This window comes from Varroa destructor, unplaced genomic scaffold (genome assembly GCF_002443255.2).
Source record: "Varroa destructor unplaced genomic scaffold, Vdes_3.0 BEIS01000004.1, whole genome shotgun sequence".
NCBI classification, from domain to species: Eukaryota; Metazoa; Arthropoda; class Arachnida; order Mesostigmata; family Varroidae; genus Varroa; species Varroa destructor.
Genome location: NW_019211457.1, coordinates 42,102,189 through 42,126,496, shown reverse-complemented (window position 1 = coordinate 42,126,496; position 24,308 = coordinate 42,102,189). Strand labels below are relative to the sequence as shown.

Here is a 24,308-nt window from a genome sequence, read left to right as displayed (position 1 = left end):
CTGATGTCGACAGAGCATCGCAGACGTCACCTATCGAAAATGAAAGTCGTGCGTTTAGCCGGATATTGCGATCATTCGACTGTTCTGACGGAACCGCTAAGCCAGGCAAGCTAGGAGAATTGGAAAGCAGGCAGATGTATCCACACTGGTTCACGTAAGCATGCCTGTAATTGTAATAAAGCAATAATGATAATTGTGATTTTGGCCACACCGAAGATGTCGTTTCAGCCTAGTTATTTCCGTCACTAAAATTTAGTTTGTTAGTAAAATGCATGTGTTATATATAAAATGTCAAATACACTATACAAGTCGATAATATGTGAATCCGTGTTGCGGTTGACATTAACGCTCAGTCTATCACTGTGGAGATTAACTGTGGAGAAGTTCAATTAAATCGCGCCATACGGACGGCCGGCGGCCTGTCCAGTGTGCTCAACCCCAAAATGTGATACTGAAATTTCGCGAGAATTCTTCATCAGCAACACTTCCCGCGCAAACCTTGCCGATATCACTGCTACTTCGTTTTGTTGTTTTCTTCAAGAGTTCCTTTCTGGTCTGCAACAAACACACCCTTCAGATTGGTCAGTACCAGCACTAAGAAACAGCAGCCGCCCTGGGTGTGCACTTTACCCCACTTCTACAACCTATACTCCTTGAACTTGCTTGGTAATTTCTGCTACGAGCTCCGGATTCTATAGAACATCCACCAAATGGCCATCGGTTCATAGCATTGTGCTTTACCTGTGTCAAGTGGGGAATGTTGTCGAAATTGCTCGCTCGATATCCGACCTACTGCCTTCCAACAATGTGTGTGGGCGTCTTCAGCTTCAGCAACTTGCGGACGATTTCTCGGCTTAAGCGAGATTAGCAGATCTGGACGGCATTTAGGTGTCTATCGAGCTACAGGATAGGAAAGCGTATGTCACAAACAATGACGTCGTCGAAGTGGAAGAGTTCGTGTACATCGGGTCATCCAGCAATGCCTGTTCATCTCTTCCAGTATTTTGTAGAAGTTATACTGAGGGACAGGCACTTCGTACGCGTATGATAGACACTTCAAAATCGCAACGAATCGTATTGCTCCAAAAGGGCACGCCACAGTTAGATATTCGCGAATAGAGCGAAAGACGAAGCTATGGTAAAAAAAAAAAGGCGTTTGTTTGGTGAGAGCGACCTTCGCCGTTATACCACCGCATACAATTAGCCATCTACTTCTCTGTAATGAAGACGACAGACGAAATGGCCTCCGGACTAGTCATTTCTAGTTCAGGTAGCGAAAGGCCGCAACAGCAGTTGTAACCATTCTCGTATGTTGTCTTCTACTGCGGAAGTCTTCGGGTCTTCTATAGTATATAAAACTTAGTGTGTTGGACAGCTGAGATTACCGTAGACAACAGAGAAATAGTATCTGAAAGCATAAACCTAACTTTAAATGTGCACTTATATGGTACGCGAATAATTCTAGCTCGTTTTATTGACCACGTAATTTTGATTGTATCACTACCGAGGGGAAACTAGCCATATACGTTCCGAAATTTCGTTACATATGCAAAAATCTGTGCTTTCTCGTAACCAGACGAAGTCCAAATGTTTACTGAACCTGTGTGCGAAAAACGCTGAATGCATGTGTGCGATTTCTTTCGTTTAATTTTTTTTTTGTTCAGGAACACTCTCACGATGACAGGATTCTTAGTTTCTTTTCTCTGGCGCACTGGACAGTCCAACGTACGGAAAGCCATTTCAAGAATCTCTGAAGACTCAAGAAAAAGTAGATACCACAATGAGAAAAATTTGCTTGAGTTTGTGTCGATAGAATATCGGAGCAATATAAATAGGGTTTGCAGCATAAGGCGGCCAGCTGTGGCTACGAGTGTGTTCGTAAAAGATAGCACAGTGACCTTCTGTTCTTCGTACGAACAGGAATGATTCTAAAGCTAGGCCAGGTAGGGGCGGATTCGACCAACTAGTTGAGGCCTGACGAGTCGAAACGGTGACGGACGGGCTTCTTTGACTGGATTGAGGCTTTGTACGCGTGCTAGGAAATTGTACGTATGGCAGTGACTTAGTGACAAACCGTCACAGTTGACTTTAAAAAAAATCGGCTTTGTTGACCCCTTTGTTCACCTGCGCGTTGCGAATAATCTGGTCGTCGTTACAGGATTTCACGCACGTTCTGTTTCCTTCGCGACGTATGATTTCTCTAGGCGACAGATAAGGCGGGTGTCAATTTGAGACCTGCCCCGTTGTTGTTTCTACCACGGGCCCGTTGCACACCCTATATATTTAGCAATACACACAAGTGCACACCATTCCACAGCGCCACACAATGTGGCTGCCAGTTGATCATTAATCTAGCCTGCTGCCTTTTGCTGTGGCCGATGGGGAAAATAAGTAGTCAGCGACGTACACACAGCGAACGGAGACGTACATTGTTAAAGATTGCCATCTGTAAGCTGCAAAGCTACTGCAGTTTAGCAGAAACGGCCACAATGGTACAAGGATTGTCTCTCCAAATTGAAGGGTAAAATAGGGGCATCTTCGTCCAAGTGAGTTTGGCTTAGTACTATGCCCATAATTTACTGCTGCTACTGGTTTTGCTGCCGAACTGAAGTGAGATACGCCGCCTTTCCCACCCGATCCTGGTGGAGGAGAACTGAGCACAGTTCCTGGCAATTGCGAAATGTCTATGGAAGAGGACCGCCGAAGAATAGCGAGAGCCAAGTTGAGTGGAAAATTGCACGACGGCACTAGCAATTGCAGAGGAGAGTTGTGTAGAGGCAGTAAGCAGCAGCAGCAGCAGCAGCAACAATAACAGATGGTTTATTTATTTGCACTTCGTTGGTGTAAGGCGGGTTTGCCTTTAGAAAGGAAAAAGCAACAAAGAAGAGGACTTCTAGGCTACGTGAGGTAACGTCTTTACCGTCGTCGCTAGAGAAGAAGAGGCCTTTGTCCATCGTAATCTCTCCAAACCACCCGCTCTATTTTCAGCTCATCTGAACGTAGACTTGGGGAGTCGACTGGGTCCGACCGATTGAGGTCAAAGCGGAAACTCCGTTTTGTCCTACCATTGCTACTATTGTATTTATTACTCGTATACTACCTATAAATGGACAACTGACAACTGGTCAGCTCTTTTTACGCAAAATCTGTGTTACAAAGCGATCCGTGGATAATTCTTGTATGTCCAAGAATATTGCTTTCACACCTGCTAAGTGCACCTCTCTACAATTCTCGACTGGCTCGTCGTTTTAGACAGTGACGAAAACAAGCAGGTCTTGCTACATTATTGTACGAGTGTTTTTGTATTATAAATAGGAGCGAATGCGCTACAGGCCACCTTGTCGTGTATCATAAACCCACATGCCAGGGTCGATTAATCGGCCGATTGGCGACTTCCTGAAAGTGAAAGAACGCAAACGCGATTTGTTGAGGCAGAGATGGAAAAAATTCTATGTCAATCATAAAAGCGACGAAATTGACGTAAAACGCTTCAACACACGCTGGCTGCATGAGAGAAAAACATGTCGCTCGAATCAGCCGACACCTAACGCCTGAGTTGGAGCGTCGAAGTTGCTAGCTTGGCGCTAATATATCAACATACCGTACGAGGATACTGCTGGGAGATTACAGGAGTGGCAAAAATTGTGTTATTATTATTGCATATATTATTGCAAGAACATGTGCAGCGATAAAGTGTTGGACTGGCAACACAGGAACCATCCCAAAAGCGGCGCAGTGGGGTACCACCCTTAGACCTTACTCTCTCCTTGCCGGTTAGAAACTTCGGGAATTCGGCTTCAGCCTTTAACATTAAGGAAGGATGATATCCTGTTAAGGGTCCGCGTGGCAGCAAGTTACCTGTCGGAGCGCAGGGAACCATTATTGTGCCGGTTGATGAGGGAGTTTTGACTGCTGCTGCTTTTGCTTTGCTGTTCAATTCAATGGGCCACACCCTCAGATGGGGTCTTCTTTAGATGATCCCCTTCTTCAGATGGGATCGAGCAGTGGCGATAGTGACCATGGCGGTGCGTATTTTCACCCCACTCTGACTGAATGCTACCGTCGGCCTAAGCTCAGCCTTTGATATTTTCAGCTATACAAACGTCGGCTGGTCGTGTATAGAGGCATCGGCCTCTAAGCCACACCGAGTCTTCGTTTTTTCATCGCGCTTCCCACTTCAATGTGCGCCCATCCCGGTATAGCATAGGAAGCTACTGTAGGATTAATAAAAATATCGCAAGTACCACAACCACGCCTATGATGCTGACGGTCGTAGCGACGAAAACGAACGACCGAGATCAGAGGATGTCAATAACGGCCCTTTACGGTCATACGTCTACTGGCCGCCCACACATGAAGGGCCCATTACATGGTGGTCGTGAGGGTGATTGCCGTTATAGTCGAACGTTTTTCAGGCGATCGCATACAAGTTGACAGAGAAAGTACAGACTGCGGTAATTTACACGAAGTGGGGAGCGTCTGCTGATCAGACAGGACCAACACTGAATAGGACAGCGACACCGCAGTCCTATCGGCTGTCGTAACAATTCTACACCTGCAAATGACACACGCGGGGGAGCAAGCATTGACCGAGGCTTCATCTGACATCCACAGCTAAATTATTGTTGGCGATCATATACTAATAATGGCTATCTATAACTATAACAAAGAAGCGTAAATAACAGTAACGATAATAACATAGTAAATTTCGGTAATACTCACAGATAACTTCTCCTCATGAGTCTCAATGATCTAGCCAGCGTTAATAGGTGTAAAGGTTTTATTATTTAAAGATGACCTTATTCGTAACGGCTATGTTCATTGTCTAAGCTACGGAATAAACTCCCATCTTAGTCCACCTCAATGTTTTCTCAGTGTTTCTAAATAATGCCCTTTTCAGAACTTGGATTTGAGCATAGGTGACAGAGCAATGTCCATTCCTGTAGTTACAAGCTTCACTTATCTAAGTTTAAATTAGAAAACTGTACATTTTGTTGCCGTACAGATTTTCAAGTAGTAGTTCCAATTCTTCTTAGGTAATTTGTTTGCCAATGTGGTGAGACGTTTTGTAATCTTTTACCAGAAAAGTTGTTTGTTCCTTCAAGATCGGCAAAAGTGGGTGAAAAATTTCTGCCCACTGAAACGTAAATGGAAATTTTTTCCAGAAGTGATCGGAAATCGATGAAAAAATGTCCATGTGAATGCTACGCTTCGCAAAAGTATAATGTTAACGACATTGGCAATAGTCATACTCTCCATCGGTTCCCGTTCTTCTTTACCGGCAAAGTAGCAGATTACATATGAATGTGCGGGCTCACAACAGGACAGCCTTGACGCTAAAACGGTCAGTTTTAAGTTACGAAAATTCAGTTCATAGTGCTCTTTAGGTAGGCAAAGGCCGAGGTCAGACTTGCAGGCAAAATCGAGGCAGGTTTCAGTCACGAGCCCTACCTACCTACCTACCTACCAAACTATTTTGCGTTACTATTAATGGATGGATGGACTAACAAGGTTTTGACTTTTTGTCTTTTCTCAGGTGGGACAACTTTTACTATTGGTATCCTTTATAACCTTTCGTTTCTGGCCTACGTTACTTTTAGCTTTAGCCAAAATTCGCTTCTTGTTCCTACCTTTCTCCCTTTTCTCGTTATGTTTTACGGTTCTCCTGATCTCAATGTCCTCGTTTCATCGTCGTCATCTTATTCCAGGTGTCTACTGGTTTAAATTCTTGTTCTAAATATTCGTTTTCCATTCATTTCTTTGACTCCTGTTTGCCCTCTGTCGGTCGTCAAGCTCCGGTTGACTGTGACAGCCCTTTTGACCCTCCCCGAGTGCCAGCGACGGTGGTTCGGCTGTTTCTCCTGCTGCAGCCCCGGGTTCAATATATACATAGAAAAGCGGGAAGTGCGACTCGCTATTAAGCGAAAAAGGCGATCGCGGAGGCCTGCTGTGCGTTTCAGTAAAGAGGCTTTACAAGATATTGCTGGATGATTTAAAACCGTGAGACAGAGCAGAATAACAGGCTTCCGCTATTGGTGCCATTGACTGCAGCGGCCACGCTACGTAGTGAAAATGACTACAAATGCCTCTATATTCATGTTCAAAACAACACAGGGTATATATGTGTCCACTATTCAGCTCACTCTTTCCACTAAAGAATGAAATATAATTCAGGTAGGATTCGTACTCTAGAGGTGCTCGTTTTTGAGACGTCATTCATCACAACGTTCGCAATATCACTCATCTGTGCCGCCCTCCTGCGCGGTGCACCGTGGTCTCTCAATGCCTGATCTAAAAGCCTTCGTCGTTAAAAAAGTGGACTCGCAATAGATGTTTCTATTAGCCCTGGCATGAGACGGCACATTTTGGGCAGCGCTAGAATCGTCGAACAGTCTCTTATAAAGAGCCGGAACTACAAGACGCGAGGGACGAGAGGTCCACGTGGAGCAAAGCAGTTCTAAAGAGAGTGCAATACGTTAGTTCTGATGAGCAAGCGTTTCACACTTTCAGTACAATTTGCCTGTCTATGCCGCTGCATAAGCTCTTCAGTTTGCATTTACTGACCCACCTGGCTTTCAGGATGGTGTACGCTGACCGGAGAAATGACAGTCTTTACTGGCAGCAGAAATGAAAGAGATGTGGCTACGCTTCTTCCACCTTTTTTCATTTCTCTGTATCGTATTCGTTTTTTTCCGTTCGCACCCAGTTTATAACACAGTTTTATTTGGTCGGCCCGCAAGCTGACTATTGCACAATAGCGTATTTGCATGCGTCAGCAACCCAGTGGAACAAGCCGACGGTAACAAGAAGAAACGGATATACCTGCACATGGGAGAAAGGTGGGAAAAGAATCTGAAAGTGGGTCGTCTTTCTGACTGCCACAGACCCGCAGCCCCGTCATTGATGCGGCCTTATCGACTTATGGGATTATGTTCCTGTCCCCCTTGCTTTATAAGCGAGTCAAAGCGTACAAAGTTTCATGAGTACTTGGTCTGCGTGCGCACGCAGCTGCGGACTCGGTTTCTGTTTACTGCGGCCTCCACAGCCTTGACTGCTGTCTTGGTGGACGGGCGATAACGGACAAACGGAGTGTGTAGTTGACGCAAAATTGGCCACAACACGTCAGAATGAACTAAAAAAGCAGACCTTTTTGAATTCTGTAAGGGACCTTGCGAACCTGGGGGAAAGGGGCGGTTGAACCACAAGCTGGCTCATCAGAACCAACTACCAATTTTACGGTACGCCGTGCTGGAACCGAAAAATCGGGTCAGCGGACATCGGACAATGTAATACAGGCTCAGTTACGTAGACCGAATACTAAACGATGGACGGTACCGATCGAGTTCGACCAGTATCAGGAGACTTAGACGGTGTAGCAATCCGACCCGTTCTCGGTCACGTTGTTCCTTTTCCTGGCTCGTAAACTTCGATTAGATGATTCTACAGAGCCAAGCTACATTTCGGAGCTGTTTCGGAATAGTATTGCTTCCCTGGACATTACGAATAGGACAAGATCAGAGGAGCGATCTTTGGTGTAGTTTCGGATACAGCTTGCTGGCTGGCTGGCTGGCCGGCCGCCCGGCCGGCCGGCAAACCGGCCGACTGGCTGGCAGGGATCTACAACTTCTGTGCTGGATGCGTGTGTAAGATCAGATATACGGCAAATTGATGGAATACGACTCGCAGGAGTACAACGAAGACAGACGGAATAAGTAACAGCTGCTTTTACCACTATCGGCTCCGAAGAGCAAGAGGACAATCGCTCTAGCACATAGAAGCTTACGCTCGTAGTTCGCATACAAATAGATCGGATTCAGCTGAACTGGGGCTACCGGATCTTGATCTTATCGCAGCCGTGACGCACAGTTGAGTAATGCGCCGTTTTTATAGCGTGGGGACAGCCGCGTGGCGACAAAAACCAAAGACAATTCTAAAAATAACATTTAATGTAATTGCTGTCTTGTCGCCATTCCGTTTCAGGGAAACTGGGAAAAGCGAAGAGTGCTGTTCGATGTCACATAGGTGTTATATGTAAAATCTGCACTTAGTTCGTAAGGCGTTCTGTGTAAGTGGTCTGCTGAGCTGGATTGTAGCGGTACGTTCTGTAGAAGCAGCCACGGCTGCTACCGCTGCCATCACGGCTACCAGAGAGGCACAAAGGAACCATTAACCGTAGCCACATCGTCTTTAGTGTGGTGGCAGTTTTCGTTTACGGAGCGATTTCCAGTCCAGCGCACGTTCTGTCCAATGTGGCTGAATAGTTATAGCTTCCTAGAGCGTGGGAAGTTTCGAAGAAGAAAGGGTTCACCAGCTGACTGCCTTAAAACCCGCCCCATGGCGGACGCTCTTCATTGACGGAGTAGTCAGCAGAAGTCGCCACAGTGACCGCTACGATTGCAATAGTGTGTGACGTATCCCAATTCCAGCGCGGTACGATATACGATAAAGTCTTTGCTGCAGCATGCTATATAGGTTCTATTCTCTTCTATTGACTCTGTCTCAATTGTTCGACGATCCAACGATCTAAGAGCAGCCAGTAGAAGCGCTGAGCGTTGAACTGCTTCGTGGGTCGAACGGACAGACGTATGGCTGAAGAAGTTATTCGGCGAGGGTTAGTGAAGGGGTCATTCGTGAGGATGGGCGGGCGAATACAACGACGATTAGAGTATCGGCGGAAACTAAAGAGAGGATAGGAGTTACTAAAAGAACATGCTGAGAAAGGTGATTTTTCTATAGTAGACAGATACCAAAACTACAGATAATAGCACACAAAGCCACAGCAGGGAGGTTTAATTACCTGAATTCGTAGTTCGCAGCTGTGGAAACGGCCGCCGTGTCTGTCCCTTAGTAGTGGTCAACGTCGAAGTAATGGTAATGGCAACGGCCGTTCTTGTTGCGGCGCCTGTGGGAGAGACGTGGCCGACTGGTCTTATTGATATGCCAGACAGGCCTTACCGCACATCGTCTCATAGCATCTATCCACTATCCCGCCCATTTGGACCCTCCCTTCATCCCTCTCTCTCTATTATAGGACGTACTGCTGTTGCCACTGCAGTGTCGAAGAGGCGCAGTCCCTGGACAAGCAGGAGAGCAGCTGAGCTAGTCGAAACTTGGCAGAAACTTGTCTGTTCCCTTCTACACACTCAAATGTAGCTCACGTAGAACCCTTCACTCGGAGTAGCATTGAGACTACCCACACTACCGAATCGGTCGCTGACGCTGCCTGATTTGTCGTAAATTTCCATAGCAAAGCAAACAAACCAGTACACATAGATACAAAGATATATGTACATGTAGAGACGAAAGACGCGAAATAAGTCTCGAAAAGTATCGCGGAACAGGAACGTCTGATCGAATGGAGGCGAATGTTGAAGTAGCAGGGGATCGGAGGATGAAGACAGGGAGGCCGATGGCTCTTTTCTCTGGGCCATTTCTCTCCCCCTCTATGCCCTGCTGTATTTGCAGCTGACTGTACTGTAGCCTCCTTTTTTTAGTCCCCTTCACGCATGTGACCCTGTGGGAATAGGAAATTAGTATACATTTACACCAAGATTAATGCTTCTTTTCAGCTTTTTTTTATTGCTTAGGCTGGCCTCGAACCCCCCGAACTTTCTAGCTCGCCTCTAACGGCACCTATCGCTACATCTAACGCTAACATCACTCTCATAGACCCATATTCACTCTGTCTCTCTTTCTGCTAATTCTGCTACTCAGAGTCCTTTCACCCGTGCATCTCCTGCCTTTGGATTCATCTGCGCGCCCTTCAGAACGAATTCAGTGAACAATAAACAGTAGAGTTTTTGATTCACCCATTTATCGCTTGCCTTAACGCCCAGTGCGTACAACTCCTCTCAATCGAATGACAGTGTAAAGCCTGTGTCACGCATCTGCACGACACTGCAGTGCTAGTAAAAGATGCTAGAACGTGGTAGTATACTCTGTTTAGCTGTTTGATTGGCCTATCATCGGTGCATAATACGGTATTCACTGCAAATGTTATTGCAAAAACGGGCATAATCGGCCAGCCGAAGACGGGACAGAACAGAAAAAAATAAGAGCGAACATTGGCTAAGGGGCTGCAGAGCGTTACTATGAGAGTTAGTTGCCTGATTGTTGACATACCCTTGTATCGGACGCCAGTGAAAGTAAATCAGAGTACCCAGTAGCAGCTGTCCTAGCCCGCACCAATGAAACAGCTCTATAATGAAAAAAACAAGGGTTGTTTTTCTTTCCTTTGCATCTACTGACGTTTTGATTTGTGTCCAATCTGATTGTTACGCTAGCGCTCGCCTTATGTTGCTTGCTTTTCTTTTTTCCCTAATTGTATGACTCGGTAAGTTGGTCTGCGGTTTAGCATTTCGTCGTGTCTGAAAGACGGGAAAGCGAGAAAAAACAGAGAACAGAATACAATCGACGAAACAGAAAGACTAAGATAAGAACGCACGGAAGAAAAATGAAAAAAATAAAGAAAGTGGAAATGCCAGTAGTAAATTGAGAGTAATTACATTTGAGTGTATCTCCAGTGGCAACAGAAGCAGCATTAGTAATACCAGGCATAGGTTCGACCGCCGCGACGCCACAGGCAATCTAATTTTAATAGCGGCAATCTCTGTGCAAGGAATAGGCGGATCGGCGCATTCGCCGTTGTTTATCTCTGGCTCTGTTTCTTCAAGTCGTGTTATGAGTTAGGCCGCAGTTCATGTTTGTGGCCTGATGGCCGGCTGCGCAAGCTGCTTCGGCACGCTGGCCTTTTTCCAATACGATAATTATCATGGTATAAACAGCAGAATTAGTGGTAATAGTCAGCAGTCGATTGTTGACTTTTTGCAATGGAGTGTAGTAATGATACTGGCGGTACACTGTTTCCAACTGCAAATTCTTCTCACGTGTGCCTGTTGAGTCTGTTTACAGATATTAACTATAATCGCTGTCGTATTGCAATCTTTAGTGATTGCATCAACCAGCACACGTGCCAATACACGTCATGGTTTTGATATCGTCATGCGTGTGCGCTGCTGTGGGCTTCATTGTCGGCGCTGGCTTGGCACTTCCTCAATGAGCCGCTGCTGCCCCATCTTGTAGCAATTCCTCTTCTTGGGGTTGTCGTCTTATTTCTACCCCACTGCTGTTTCGGAACTCATGTCCTGACCGTTTCTTACTTTTTCTGCTTTTTCGTCAATCTTTCGCCCTAGTCCACGTTACACTAATCTGATGGGTCTAACCAACGACGTCAAGACGGCTAACGACGACCTAGTGTCTGTCGATTCTGCGACCTTTAAACCTCGGTTCGCTATCTAGCTGCATTTTTATCTGCAAGCCGTCGCCTGCTTTTCTCATGCCTCACTGTTTTCCCCTCGACCTTCTCTGCGCTTGCTCATAGCAGTCGCTGCGAAAGGCGGTTTTATCTCCGCTTGTTAACTGTCCTTTGGCTGGTTTGGTGGGAACAAATTCGCGTGTGAGCAACGCGTATTTTGCCCTTTGGAAATCTCAAGTTCATTGGCCAGCCTGCCCGCTTATCTGGTCTTCCGCCTGCGCCTTGCAAATGGTAGTAAAGTCGATGGAAATTCGTTGTCGCGTTCGTTGCGCTTGTCCCTTCCAGCACGAGTTGTGCACGTCTCCGGCCCTGCTACAGCCGACTCAGCAGCTGCCACTGCTGTTGTTACTGCTGTTGACGTCACACCCTCGTATAGCCTTCTCTACGCAGCTTACCACGAGGCAGACAAACGCATTTGGTGCGGGGACAATTGTGCTGGCATAACAAGCTGGCAGTTGCTCTCCAGCTCCAGCAGTTACCTCACAGCAAGCTCATTGCGCGAAGCATTGGAATGGGGAGCACGGTACAGTTCGACACAATGCAAGACTCTTATAGCAAGCAGCTTTCCGCCTACGGAAAAGTGACCGCGAAAGTTGGCTGTAAGCCTGCAAGAAAACTAATGAACCACTACGCGGGAGATATCCGAGACACTGATATCTGTCTCCTCTGTTTATGGCTTGCTAAGCTGCTTTTTGGTCGTCGATGTATTTGGTAAAGAAGTTAACTTTATGGCGGTATCTGAAGACCCCGGGCTGCTGCTGGATGACCATGGGTAGAAAATAAATTGTGGCGCTAATGTAGCAGTGTTGCGCAGGGAAAATTGGAGAGTCGGAAATCTCCGTTGAAGGAAGTATTCAAGGCACAATAACGAGCTGGGTCGCGGCGAGGTGACCCATTCACCTGTTGTTGGTTCTCTGCTTCCCATCAAGCTCACAAGGGCGACAAGTAGCAGTTTGAAACTGAATATCGCTAATTAGTTCAAACCAATGCTTTTGCTTACGGACTTAGCGAATGCGAAAAGTACTATTTCACAGCCTGCAATCAATTTATTAGAAAGGACAAATTTGGGTTCTGGAAAATAGGTTATCGTAGAACTTCATTTTCATCCAATAACAGCGTCAATTATCTTTATATTTATATTTAATCTAAAGGGATTCAGCTGAGTTTTGCTACACTTCAATAAGGATGCGAACATACACACAAGGTTATCCAGCGATATACAACCATAGATATCCGAGAACGAATAGACACTATTGAGATGATCATTAGTATCATAAACGTTCCTAGAAAAACCCATTGTCTCTTGATTATTTTGTTCCAATATCGAAATTCGCTAACTCCTTTGAAAGTGACATTTAGCAGGATATTAAGCTCTGTTACTACCAAAAAACAATAAGTTTATCAGCTGAATTTTTTTTCTTGTTCAGAAACCCCAAAAAATACCATCAGTTGGTATAGTGTCTAATGTACCGAATACCTATTCTAGATACTGTTCCTTTTCTTAGTGGTGTGAAATGTGGCCACCGGTAAGGCCTCGCTCACACTTACAAACACTTTATTAGAACGCCAACGAACGAATTAGTTTTTACGATGTTTGATCTTGTCCAATATAGACGAAAAATAAGCAAATATTTTTTTGGGGAATTCAGGGGGGGGGGGGCGATAAAAACTAGGCGTTCTTAATAAGAGTCGTAGTGGACCATTGTCATCTTATATGCATGCGATATCTACGACAACGACGATGATGATGATAATGATTTATGCGTATGTGTGTGTCCCTGAATATTTTGAATCATATTAACATGTTCATCACAGTGTAAAGCGACACTGTAGTTAGCTAGTAACAAATCTGGCCTGTCTCAGCAACGTACGTGGGTGCGCTGTATCTTTCTAGCCTCTTCCCATGTCTTTGAGCACTTGCGTACTCTATACGGTATTCTTATACCAAATGGTATATAACTATTATAGCAAATCAGCATAGGGTTGAGCGGCGAATCAATGAAGGGCGCGGACGGTGTCGGCGTGAATTTCAATCTGAGAACAAAATGAGAAATAAAATAGCTAACGATAGCTAGCATTACGGTTACGTTTAGTAAACTATTAACATACTATGCTCACAACCGTAAAGTAAATCTCACATTTTATTAAAAATACTCATCTTCGGACTGCTCGCCGTACTCGCCCGCTAGCGTTCGAAGAAAATAGTTGATGGCAATATGCTCCAACGGTGCGAGGTGGCAGGCAATAACAAATGCCGGTTAGATACGATAGCCTAGACTAACCTGCAACATTGAGGCGCATTGTTGTGCAACATCGGGCTCTTAGTATTCTGTTCGCTTTTATCGTTATTTCAGGGCAAATATACGGTGGGTCTTGGGCAAAGCAAGATGGGCTTCTGCAATGATCGTGAGGACATTCACTCGCTATGCCTGACCGTCGTGTCGAGGCTTCTTGAACGCACCGGCGTCGCTGCCTCACAGATCGGCCGATTGGAGGTCGGCACCGAAACCCTTGTCGATAAATCTAAATCAGTCAAGACCGTACTCATGCAACTCTTCGGAGACAACACCGACGTAGAGGGTGAGTAAATACTAACACAGAAGTAACTTTGTTTTGTAAAACAAGTCGTGTTGTCCATGTTCCGTTAAAAGATATCCGCATATGTTTGAGTAATGGTCAAGCTATCCTATGCAAAAGAGCATATTTCTGACGATTGCGTGCCTCAGAAATACCTTCAATTCAATAACAGAGCGAGCGTTAATATAACAGCGGTATAATACAATGATAGTCGTTTCCATATGGAAGTCCTTCTTGCGCCATCTCGATCCAGGTAACAGAGATTACTTTTATCTGAAATAATTAATTGAGAAAAACAGTAAGAATGCCGTAACGTCTATTTCGTATGCCTCCTTCTTTACAAAGCAAACTGAATAAGAACCAGCTCAGTGGTGATGGTTGGCAGGGGGGTAGTTCTTTGATCGTCGAACCTACTTGCTGCTAGGAGAGGAAAAATGATATATCGAACGGACCGTTCCCAGCAAAGTCGTTCGGCAGGTGTAGCCGAAGTCTGGAGATGAATTCGAATGTCTATTGTACCTCTACTGCTACGCAAATCCGAGTATTTTCACCGCAATTCTTGTAAGCATCAACCCCATGAAACTACTCTTTAAAGGCTTTCTTCATCTTTACAAAGCGTAGCCGCCTCATCTACCGAGAGGAACGGCATATCATTCCGTTCCAGCGAGATGATAAGATCGAAACGTTACCAGAACGAGAAAGAACAACGCAGCGAAAAGAAAGACTGCTAAATAAATGACTCCCCTGTTTTTGTTAGCAGCGTGACCTTCATCATTGAAATAGCGGCATACGCTACTGTCTTCAGTTGGCTACTCTGCTGACCAATGAACGAACGAAGCCGCGCGTCGCAATTCCTATCCAAGGCGCTTCGGCAGCTTCTATCAGTAGCTTATCACCCCGTCTCTGGAAGCCCGCGCGTGGAAAGCCTCGAAGCTCTCTGTACTCTGGGGACCTCTCGAAATATCCAACGTTTCCAGCCAGATGATACTAAAAAAACAAACTAAATTAATTCTTCAAAGGCAAACTGGAACAGTCGCTATTGGATTGTTAACACTCTTTGTCTTTTCTTTAACCGCGTGAAAACGAATTGACTGTATTGTCGGAATGAATTGGCCGAGTCTCTAATCAGCTGTGAGGAAGGCGATGCGACGATGATGACCACGGTTTTATGATCCTCCTTCTCGCTGCCTCGTTGGCATCCTCCCTTGAGCTTGTTTATCGTAGGCCTCCAAGCTTTGATAGACTGCTGATACTAGCCTGACTCACTTGACGGTGGTTGCGGCCGCAGTGGAGGCCAAAGCGCCTGGTAAGTATAGCCGAGTTCCTGTTCAGTCGAGACTGAACTGTTTGGAAGTGGCGAACGAAGAGCAGCAGTAAAAAGAAGACAAAACAGTAAAGGAAGACTGTGAGATAGGCAGGACATATGTGGTCAATACGGAAGGGAAGTAGAAGGACTCTTCTGTCCAAAGACAGCTGGCTTCGACTACGATCGACTTTCCCACTTGACCCTCACATCCTACTCTGTCTAGCGTACCCGAAGCAGGCGCCTGGCCCCTGACGTTTATCCGTATAGCCAAGCTGTCTGTCAGCGGATTGTCATAAAACGCCAACCACCTTTTCCGCAAATTTGCCCTCATTGACTATGGGGTATTTCTTCGCGTTCTCGCTGGAGGCTTCGGCGCATACAAGTATTCTCTATACACAACCGAATTCGCTCGGTGGCATACGGAAGAGGCTGCAAATTCAAGAACCGCTGCGCTGCTACTCTCCGGTTCAGCATGAGGCGCGGTCGTTTACGTACTATAAACAAATGCATATAATTAAACAGGTACTTTTATCAGCGCTTTTTGACGTTGCTGTTTTACTAATTTCGAGGCAAACTTCATGCGCCGAGAATATAGTTGCCTTCATGCTACCTATTTTCTTACGGTGAGTGGGCAAAGAGAGGAATAGGTCCGCGGGTAGGATTCTACTTATATTTAGCGAGCTGGTTACGTTGTACGAACATTGGCTCCACCATTCCGCGTTCAGATTAGTCCAGTCGAAGTCGGTCATTTTCTGCTTAGGACCAGCCTCTTCTCTTCTGTAGTCTTTGGTTGCGACGTCTGTTCCCGTTGGTGATATTCAGACCACACACATGGTATTAGCAATGTTACATAGCTAGCGTCTAACGCTATCCAACCGCTATGGGTCGATATAAAAGTTTTACGACGACGCCGGCGTTGGCGGAAGAAGTTTCAATATAGCACTAACGTCCGCCTGCGCCACCGTCACGAAACGCAAGGAGAGTAACACGCGTCGTGGCGTACATTAGCGTTTGGCTTTCTTCTGGCCGAAATGCATTTTGGGACCCGAGTCCACCGGCACAGATCTTCGCCACTCGATTTCCCGAGAAGCGAGTGCCAATAAATAGGTGCAAAGACAGTGAATATAGGCGACCGGTAGGGAAAGTAGTCCTAGTAGTTATGCTTCTCCTTTTATTTTTTCGTTTGTTCGTACTTTATATCGTGGCCAAAGTTCCATCAAATTGGCTTCGGCATTGGAACGGCTAGAAGTTGGCGTTGTCGTTGATGCGGAACAGACTGCGGTAAATCTGTCGGTGAGCTTCTGAACGAATATGCCATTTCAGCAGTGGACTTCAGAGGTTCCAGGACTATGCGTTTTGACGCAAGCTACTACAAACACCTAATACGTGTAACGAGTTGGTAGCTCAGCTGTGCCGGCAAAAACAGTCAGCTTTGCATGAACACTCTTCAGTGTCCTTCTGCGCAAACAGACAGGAAGGCATGATATAATCGCTGAGCAACTTTGTTGTAGATGCTATTTGTATTTAGTTATTTTATAAAATATCAATTGAATAAACTTAGGACACAGGTTAGACGGAGCAGGATTTCAACGTAAGAGGCAAAGAGGAACGGGTATATTCTAATGATGATTATGCAAATCATACTGTCAGCACTTTATATCACTGACTTTGGACTACATTCTGGCTTCGTATACATATAATCAATGATGAGAAGAAACGTCTTCCTAGACCTAACTTTCAGGTTATTCATAAAGGAGTTTAGCGGAGGACAGCATCTTTAAGCTCGAGTTCCTGTCAGATACCTCTGAACGGTCAATTTACCGCATTACCTTCGCCATCACGTAAATAATATACTGACCATACTTTCTTTTTTCATGCATACCTGAAAACAACCGCCATAAAATTAAACACCAGTATCTCGGTAGTGATCATAACCAATGTATAGGCATTGTCTTATGGCTGGGTCGCTTAACATCAGCCACCATCCAATCGACTGATGCCATAGCTATTAACTTCCAAAGCTGTCTGGAGATGGGAACTCCTGTAAGAATACCAGCCGTGTGCACTATTAATGAGGCGACAAGTCTTTCAGGTCCTTCGTCTGCTGCTACGCTGCTGCAGTAATAGCCAGCTGGCTTTTTGACCATAAATCCACTGCAATTCACGATTGGTTGTTCTTCGAGACCAAAAAAAATCAGGCTTGATGTCTGAAGAGGAGTCTTGATGTCTGAAGAGGAGGATCAACTGGCACTGTCCTTATGGCGTAGCGCCAAGACCACTTGTACAAACCGCACAGAAGAAAATGAGATTTGACCAATCTGATGCGTGGCATCAGTTAAAAGTTTGAACTCTTTTCAGAGATGAACGTTCTACTACTAGCGTTTATTTTAGCATTTGAAAGGGAATATACTCCGTGTGTGTGTGTGTGTGTGTGTTTGCGTTCACGTTTGAGATAAACAAATTTTGAGATCTACCTCTGTGTATATCTGTGTAACGTCTTGTAACGGTTCTATGTCAAAGCCGAAAGTGTACGTCGGCAGTAGGATTATCCCACTTGAGTATTTACTGAACCGGTCGTCAAGTTTCGCTCCCACATGCGTTGCCTGCCGTTCCTCGAACATCATTTGATGTCTACGAGCACAGACTGGCGGAAACTTTGACGGTCGATGACTTTAAGAAATATCGATAGTAGCGGGGGCTGAAGGAGAGACAAAGTAGGCGATTCAAGTAAACTAGCAGAGAGCAAAACGGTCAAAACAACTTCACGTTCATTCACAGACCTTAAGGGCTCGCAGGGGCAGCGAATGTGCGGGTGGGCGTACCAGTAGAAAAGGCCGATATCCCTGGGCCTACAGGATTGCACGCGGTGTAACGCGGTGGCAATAATACTAACTCTGACAGGCACATTGCGCTCTGTCCAGCAAAATCAGGATTACAAGAAAGCTAAAGGCACGGCTAGTGAACGTACAGTGCAAACAATGCTCGCTTTGACCAACATCACATCCTTCGATCGACATCGTCTGCCACGCACGGCGGCGGCTGCAGCACTAGTGGCAAACTCGATGGGGATAGCATGGTAGCCACAAATAACGTTCAGTATGATACATAGTGCGATGACGGACTGATTTGCTGCTCCGCTTAAAGGAATAACAAGGCGAAGAAGGTTTGTAGGCGTGCAATTTCTCTTTGACAGCTCGACTTAGGTGTCGGCAGTTAGCCGAGTCTCCGTAGTACCTAAACCCAGCCTTCCATATAATTTCGACAATCGACATCCCCAAAGCCAGTGTTTGGACAGCGATAGGCCGCCTTGCCTTTGTTCTTTATACAGCAATATCGCCGCTAGTCTATCGATGATCTCCCACTTCGTCAACGCTGCTTCTCGTTTCGTGTCGACTAACTAAGCAACCGTCGTCTTGGGTCCCATATGAAGCGACAAGTTCGGATTAGAAGAGAATTACCACAAGGAAAATATGGGACAAAGTAAATGCCACAGGGTGCATGCTGAACTTCCTATGTTCCACATGGCACATTGGTATTCAATGGCATAACACGTGCGTTTTAGATAACAAAAATGGAAAATGGAAGTAATTGATTAGTGTGGTTTATGGTTCTGTCATTTTTTTGAGGTACGAAGCAGCTGATAATATTAGAGCAAGTTATAGAAGATACAAAGAGGCAAAATGTTAGATGCATCGTCTATGCAATGACTCCTAGAACGTGGCGCTTTCTTGCCCTGTTGATGGTGGCTATTTGTTTTCTGTTCGTTATGCCCTTTTAAAAGTTAGTCCGGCCTATGGAAGGAAATCAATAAACAAATACTTTTCTTTATTAGTAAAAAAAACTAATTTAAATCCACGCGGGATTAATACGTTTACGTAGCAACCTGAAACTGACATACATGATGTACTGGACACCATGAATTTTTGCACGTTCGTGACAAAAAAAACCTTCAGAGCAACTGGTTGCTTTAGTTACATAATAATTAAAGTTAAATAAATTCATATGATCACAGCAGTTGAAAGCCCCTCCTATCCAGGGTTAGACGAACCCTCTAAAGCACACCTTTCCGTATCAACCAGTTCTAATGAAAAAGGCAAACACGGAAAAGCACTCCAGCAGACAGCTTGCTGGTCCCCACATAGCAACATTTATGACAAAGTAGGGTGTACGATTGAAAGAATGATTAAAGAAAGCGTGTAACTTACATAGCTTACTCTAGCGAATTTATCTCGAACTCAGAACCAAACAGCCAAACATTACCCAACACCCAGAACCAACAACACCCAGAACCAAACATTATAAATCCGTGCATTTGCAGCAGGGCTCGTTTAGCACAAATGTTTTACCGTGGATTCTTGTACGATCTTATTTAAATTATAGAATATATCATAGTAATTGAGTACTGAACGTTGCTAATATCTCATACTAGCGAACAAATTTGAGTACTGGCCCTAGTGCCTTCCAATGGCAGTGTCTTTTTATTAATAGCTCTTAATAGTCTCTCTTAGCTTGAATGAAGGTAAGAGCTTATTTGGATGACTTCCTTGTTTATATACTCAGCTCTTTCTTTTTCTTTAAAAATGCACGTTACTTTATCGACAGGTATTGATACGACAAACGCATGCTACGGCGGAACCCAGGCGTTGTTAAACGCAGCGGCCTGGGTCGAATCGTCCGCGTGGGACGGTCGCTGGGCGCTTGTTGTGGCGGCGGACATCGCCATTTACGCAACGGGACCCGCTCGGCCCACGGGAGGTGCCGGAGCCGTCGCAATGCTTGTTAAACCCAAGGTACGTATGTAACAAAGATGGCCTCAACAACCCAAGAGATGTGTTGAACGACTAATAATGGCTAGAGTATCATGTTTTTTGGAATCCAACAAACTCCCTATCTTGTTGGACTTAACATGTCGTTATATATTTGTGTTGTATATACACGTATGTTAATTGTGCGATAGCTATATCGCATGATGATTAAAGGCCATTAAGTGTATGCATACATAAACACGCGGGTGGCTTACAAGTGTTCGTGAATGGCTTCGTGTCCACAGTCTCGTGTTATCAAAAAGGAGTTTTGGAAGTACTTTGATTTGTGTGTATGCTCTGAAGAAAAGACACTCTTACAGGCTTTTTTCCATTTTGGACTATCTAGACTATCTAGATACGCTAGGTCTTTTCTAGGTTAGCGCATTTTATTTGACTTGCCATTTATCTGATTCTTCAAACATACCCGCGGACTCGATTTATAAAGAGATCCGTAGGCATACATATAAGGCATATCACAAAACGCTGTTTGTTAGCGTTCGTGTGCGCGGTCTAGTCAATAAGACGGGTGACTTGTGGCCTTTGTAACAGGCGAAGTTGATGCTTTTCACCTCTTCTATGCCTTTAAGAGAGATTCTGTCGCACCACTTTATCGACGCCCTCACCGTTCTTGTAGCGTGACAAATGGACAGCGGCTTTCCGTCCACCGCCTAAATGGGTCAACGCTTGGAAGATCATTTGGGCTCAGCCATTGCAATGGCAGATACTATTTTAGTAGAACCTTGCTCCTGATCGTATTTAATTCTTGTTGGAGTTTCATAAAACTTCAACGTTTAATCACGAGAACGTTCCAGCTTCGTTATATCATCAAACGATTATTGAATTTTCCCCCGTCAACTGTTTTACTCATACTTCACCTTCTTGCCTTGCGAACACTTACGTTAGCTTGAACATAGACCATATTCTTGACAGCTTCGGCCTATCCTTTCTTCATGTACAAAATTTCCCCCCTAATGGTTTTTCGCAAGAAAGCCATTTCCCTCGTCTAATTTATCTATGCACTGCGGCGCTAAGCGACAGCAGTAATAATGCTGCTACTAAGTTTCACAATGTTCTCCTTCGAATATTGCCCTCTTTTATGGAAGACGCTGAAGTAATGAAGAAAGGTCGAATCTGAACAAGAAGTTGTGAAACGGAACGGAACCTTAGAAGAAACCTTTCTAGCAGGGCAGCAGGCTCTGTTCTTATGTTGGTCTACTCTTACGAAAGCCAGCTATCAACTAAAGAGAGAATGGAATGAGAAGGCTATAATAGACAATCGACGACTCGACGGCCGATAGTGGATCGGGAAATGGGCGTCTCAGACGAGTTTGCTGATTAACATCAATTGGGTGCAAAGGAAACGCCACTAACCAGGGGTAACGGTCAGAGAGACAACGATCAGTGAATTCTTTCTTTTTCGACCTTCGTCCTGTTTCCTCGCTTTGTCGAAGCGTTACCTTTTATTAATGGAATGACAGTCCTGTCAAGCCGTAGAGGTCGCCCGATTCACGCGACGAAAATCCTTACCTCATACCCAGCCAGTTATACTCGGCCACTTTTGAAGTGTCCTCAGGACTGGTTTCTTGCTTTCTAGGCGAGCTGTTACTTGAGCAGGGCTTTCCTAATTCTGCTGATAGGCCTGCAGTTAAAATTGAGGTTAGATTGTGTTAAAAATCTAGGCATTCATGGACATGTCAGAGATATGGCTAACAGATAAAAGAAGGGAAAGCAAATGGATAATGAGTTGATGGTATACGCTAACCGTAGGAGGAGCATCCTAGGCATGTCCGGTACTTACTTAAAATTGAAAAAACGGCTTTAGGATTTGGGGGCGGATGACAAATTGCTTGCGCACCACATGTGACTCGCTAGCTCCGTGATGTGATGTACAGTTCATCACTTTGCAGCTGATGGAACCGGAATCTATTATTAGATCTTCAATCCTTTGAGTATACTTGAAGATTTCAAAACGTCAACTAGTATTATTTGCCATTGTTCTGGTTTGATTTCAGGCCCCTCTGGTGTTGGAGCGTGGGGTCCGTGCCTCACATATGGCTCACGTCTATGACTTTTACAAGCCGGATATGCAATCCGAATACCCAACCGTTGACGGAAAGCTCTCTGTCGAATGTTATTCGCGAGCGCTCGACAAGTGCTATCAGGGATACTGCCGAAAATTTGCGTTGATCAATAAAGGTGAGTACTATATCGACATTTCAGCATAATGAAAAACCGGGTAAGAATTGATGCCATTGTTGTTACGGCTCTTTGAGTAGTTAGTGGTAATGGCTCATGCTGCAGACCCATGCACACATACCTTTATAGAAGCTACAGAACAGAACTTGTAGACAAAGCATTATCCTACTTGTGCATGTTTCGCTAAGCGGACACAAACATCCTAAGCAGGATGGTACTACGGAACAGATATAACCTGACAGGCAAGCATAGGAGCTCGGATTGCGTCACATTAGAAAACTGTTGGCAGCGATGTGGCCCTTACGAGGATCTTCCATCTACACGTCTTACCTGTTCGCCTACATTTGATCTAGGCGTTGACGTGCTGTGTCAATGCTCACACTCAGTGTGAATTGGATTACTTCGTAGTAATTAGAATCGATATTTTAATACTTGACCCCATCTATGTGTCTTCACAGAGGCAGCGTGAATTAGTCTCGAATATACGTACGATCCCAGGAGAAACGCAGCGCTTGCGGTTAGCACCGTATGTATGTGTATGCTGCCAGTTGAACATATTGTTCGTCGAATTGGCTTGGGCCTTTGCCTGCTTTATCGAGACAATTTGTCGTGTTCTTCAAACGTGGTTTTAACGTTACCCTCCTACACGAGTACTAGCATCTACGGCAAGCAGATTCGCCAACAACAGCGGTAACATCTCCGATGCCTTCCGGGCGTGTAGTTGTCCTCGCCACCGATGACCGTTGTCTGGGAGTACAAGTGGTAAAGCATTGTTCGTGCTGTCCACATTAGCAAAAATACGATGAGAAAGGGAACAGCAGTTGCAATACCCTTCGTTACCTCATGCATGAGACAATCGAAGTCAATCTGCCGCTCGGGTGCGTCTGTTCGTCGGAATAAACTTAAGACACGTGATGAACGTCGTCGACTTGCAGCTGGCTAACCCGAAAACGAAACAAGCTCACAAATTTAGATTGGATTTATTGTTGATTACTATTATCTGTTGAGCTGTCAAGGAAAACATGCGTCTACATTTGTGTCTAAAGGTGACTGGCTGACTAGGCACTACCTTTTTCTGGTGAATCGGAGCGAAGTTGTCGTAGTTGCGTTTAGATGGAACGAAACTGACGTCGTTTGCTTTGTGGGTTTGTCGCTTGGTCCGACCATTCTTACGTGGCTACGGCCCAGTTGGTCCAAAAGAAGAAATTAAGTATTACACTCTTCTGTCATTGCTGCGGAAGCGACGGTACGATGACTGCTATCCCACCGTCCCGTTAATCTGTTGGCCCGTTTGCTTTCCGGCTTATTCACAGTTGCAGTAGCAGCTGTATAGGCAGTAAAATAAAAAAGGTGCGTACGACGTCTCGTATGTGAAGTAAGAAATCTATAGCGAAAGTGTATCTGTGCGACATCACTTGGTTTCTAGCGTCTGTCAGCCAACCACCCTACCAACGACACTTCTCTTGGGCTCGACTCTTCAACTATAAAACTACTAGCCATTCTGATACGAGGAATTGATGTCGCAATAACAGCATAGCTGTGGACTGACTGTAAAGAAGAGTGAAAGTATATATACTGGGCTAGCATGCTTTTAAGCTAAACTAGCTAGCTTAGCCAGTGGGGGTTTCCAGTCATCTTTGATATTGTTATTGGCTTAACACATACGAATTCACTACTGGCTTTTATTCGAAGAAAAACTAAATACGTATAGGGGGGCCGTGGGGATTTGGTATTTGCCACAACAGTTTTGCGGGCTGCGTTGCTCCTCGCCACAACGCTCCTTTCCATCAGTTTGTCACCGGATGATACAGGAGTAGAATGCGATGAAGCTGTGATCTGAAGGGATATCTGTTCTGACAACGATGGCAGTCGCGACGCAGAGGGAGAATCTAGCGGACGCAGCTGCAGAATCTCCCATGCTGGTTTCAGATCGACTGTCGCTATCATGAACTGTTTTGAATGCACAAACGCGTCAGAGAAGGATGGCTGAGCGGACATGAAAAGCAGCTGCGCCAGTGGCGATAGCGGCGTCGCCGCGAAATATTGCGGTCGGCGGATTCCCCGGTCTCCGGAGAAAGAGAAAGGCTTTTTTGTGGTATGAGGAAATGAG

General features: G+C 45.2%; 1 protein-coding gene across 11 annotated transcripts in view; it reads left to right on the top strand.

Annotated features, from left to right (window-relative positions):
• Positions 1–24,308, top strand: part of Hmgs (hydroxymethylglutaryl-CoA synthase) — a 130,486-nt gene that overhangs the window by 96,014 nt on the left and 10,164 nt on the right. For 10 of the 11 annotated variants that reach the window (XM_022805480.2, XM_086987347.1, XM_022805473.2 and 7 more), the window contains 3 exons: positions 13,669–13,894; positions 19,800–19,987; positions 22,015–22,198. In XM_022805480.2, the coding sequence (XP_022661215.1) occupies positions 13,669–13,894; positions 19,800–19,987; positions 22,015–22,198 (598 nt within the window). Of the gene's footprint in view, positions 1–15; positions 155–13,668; positions 13,895–19,799; positions 19,988–22,014; positions 22,199–24,308 lie in introns of those variants that run through there. The other variant, XM_022805487.2, reaches the window with a different exon arrangement.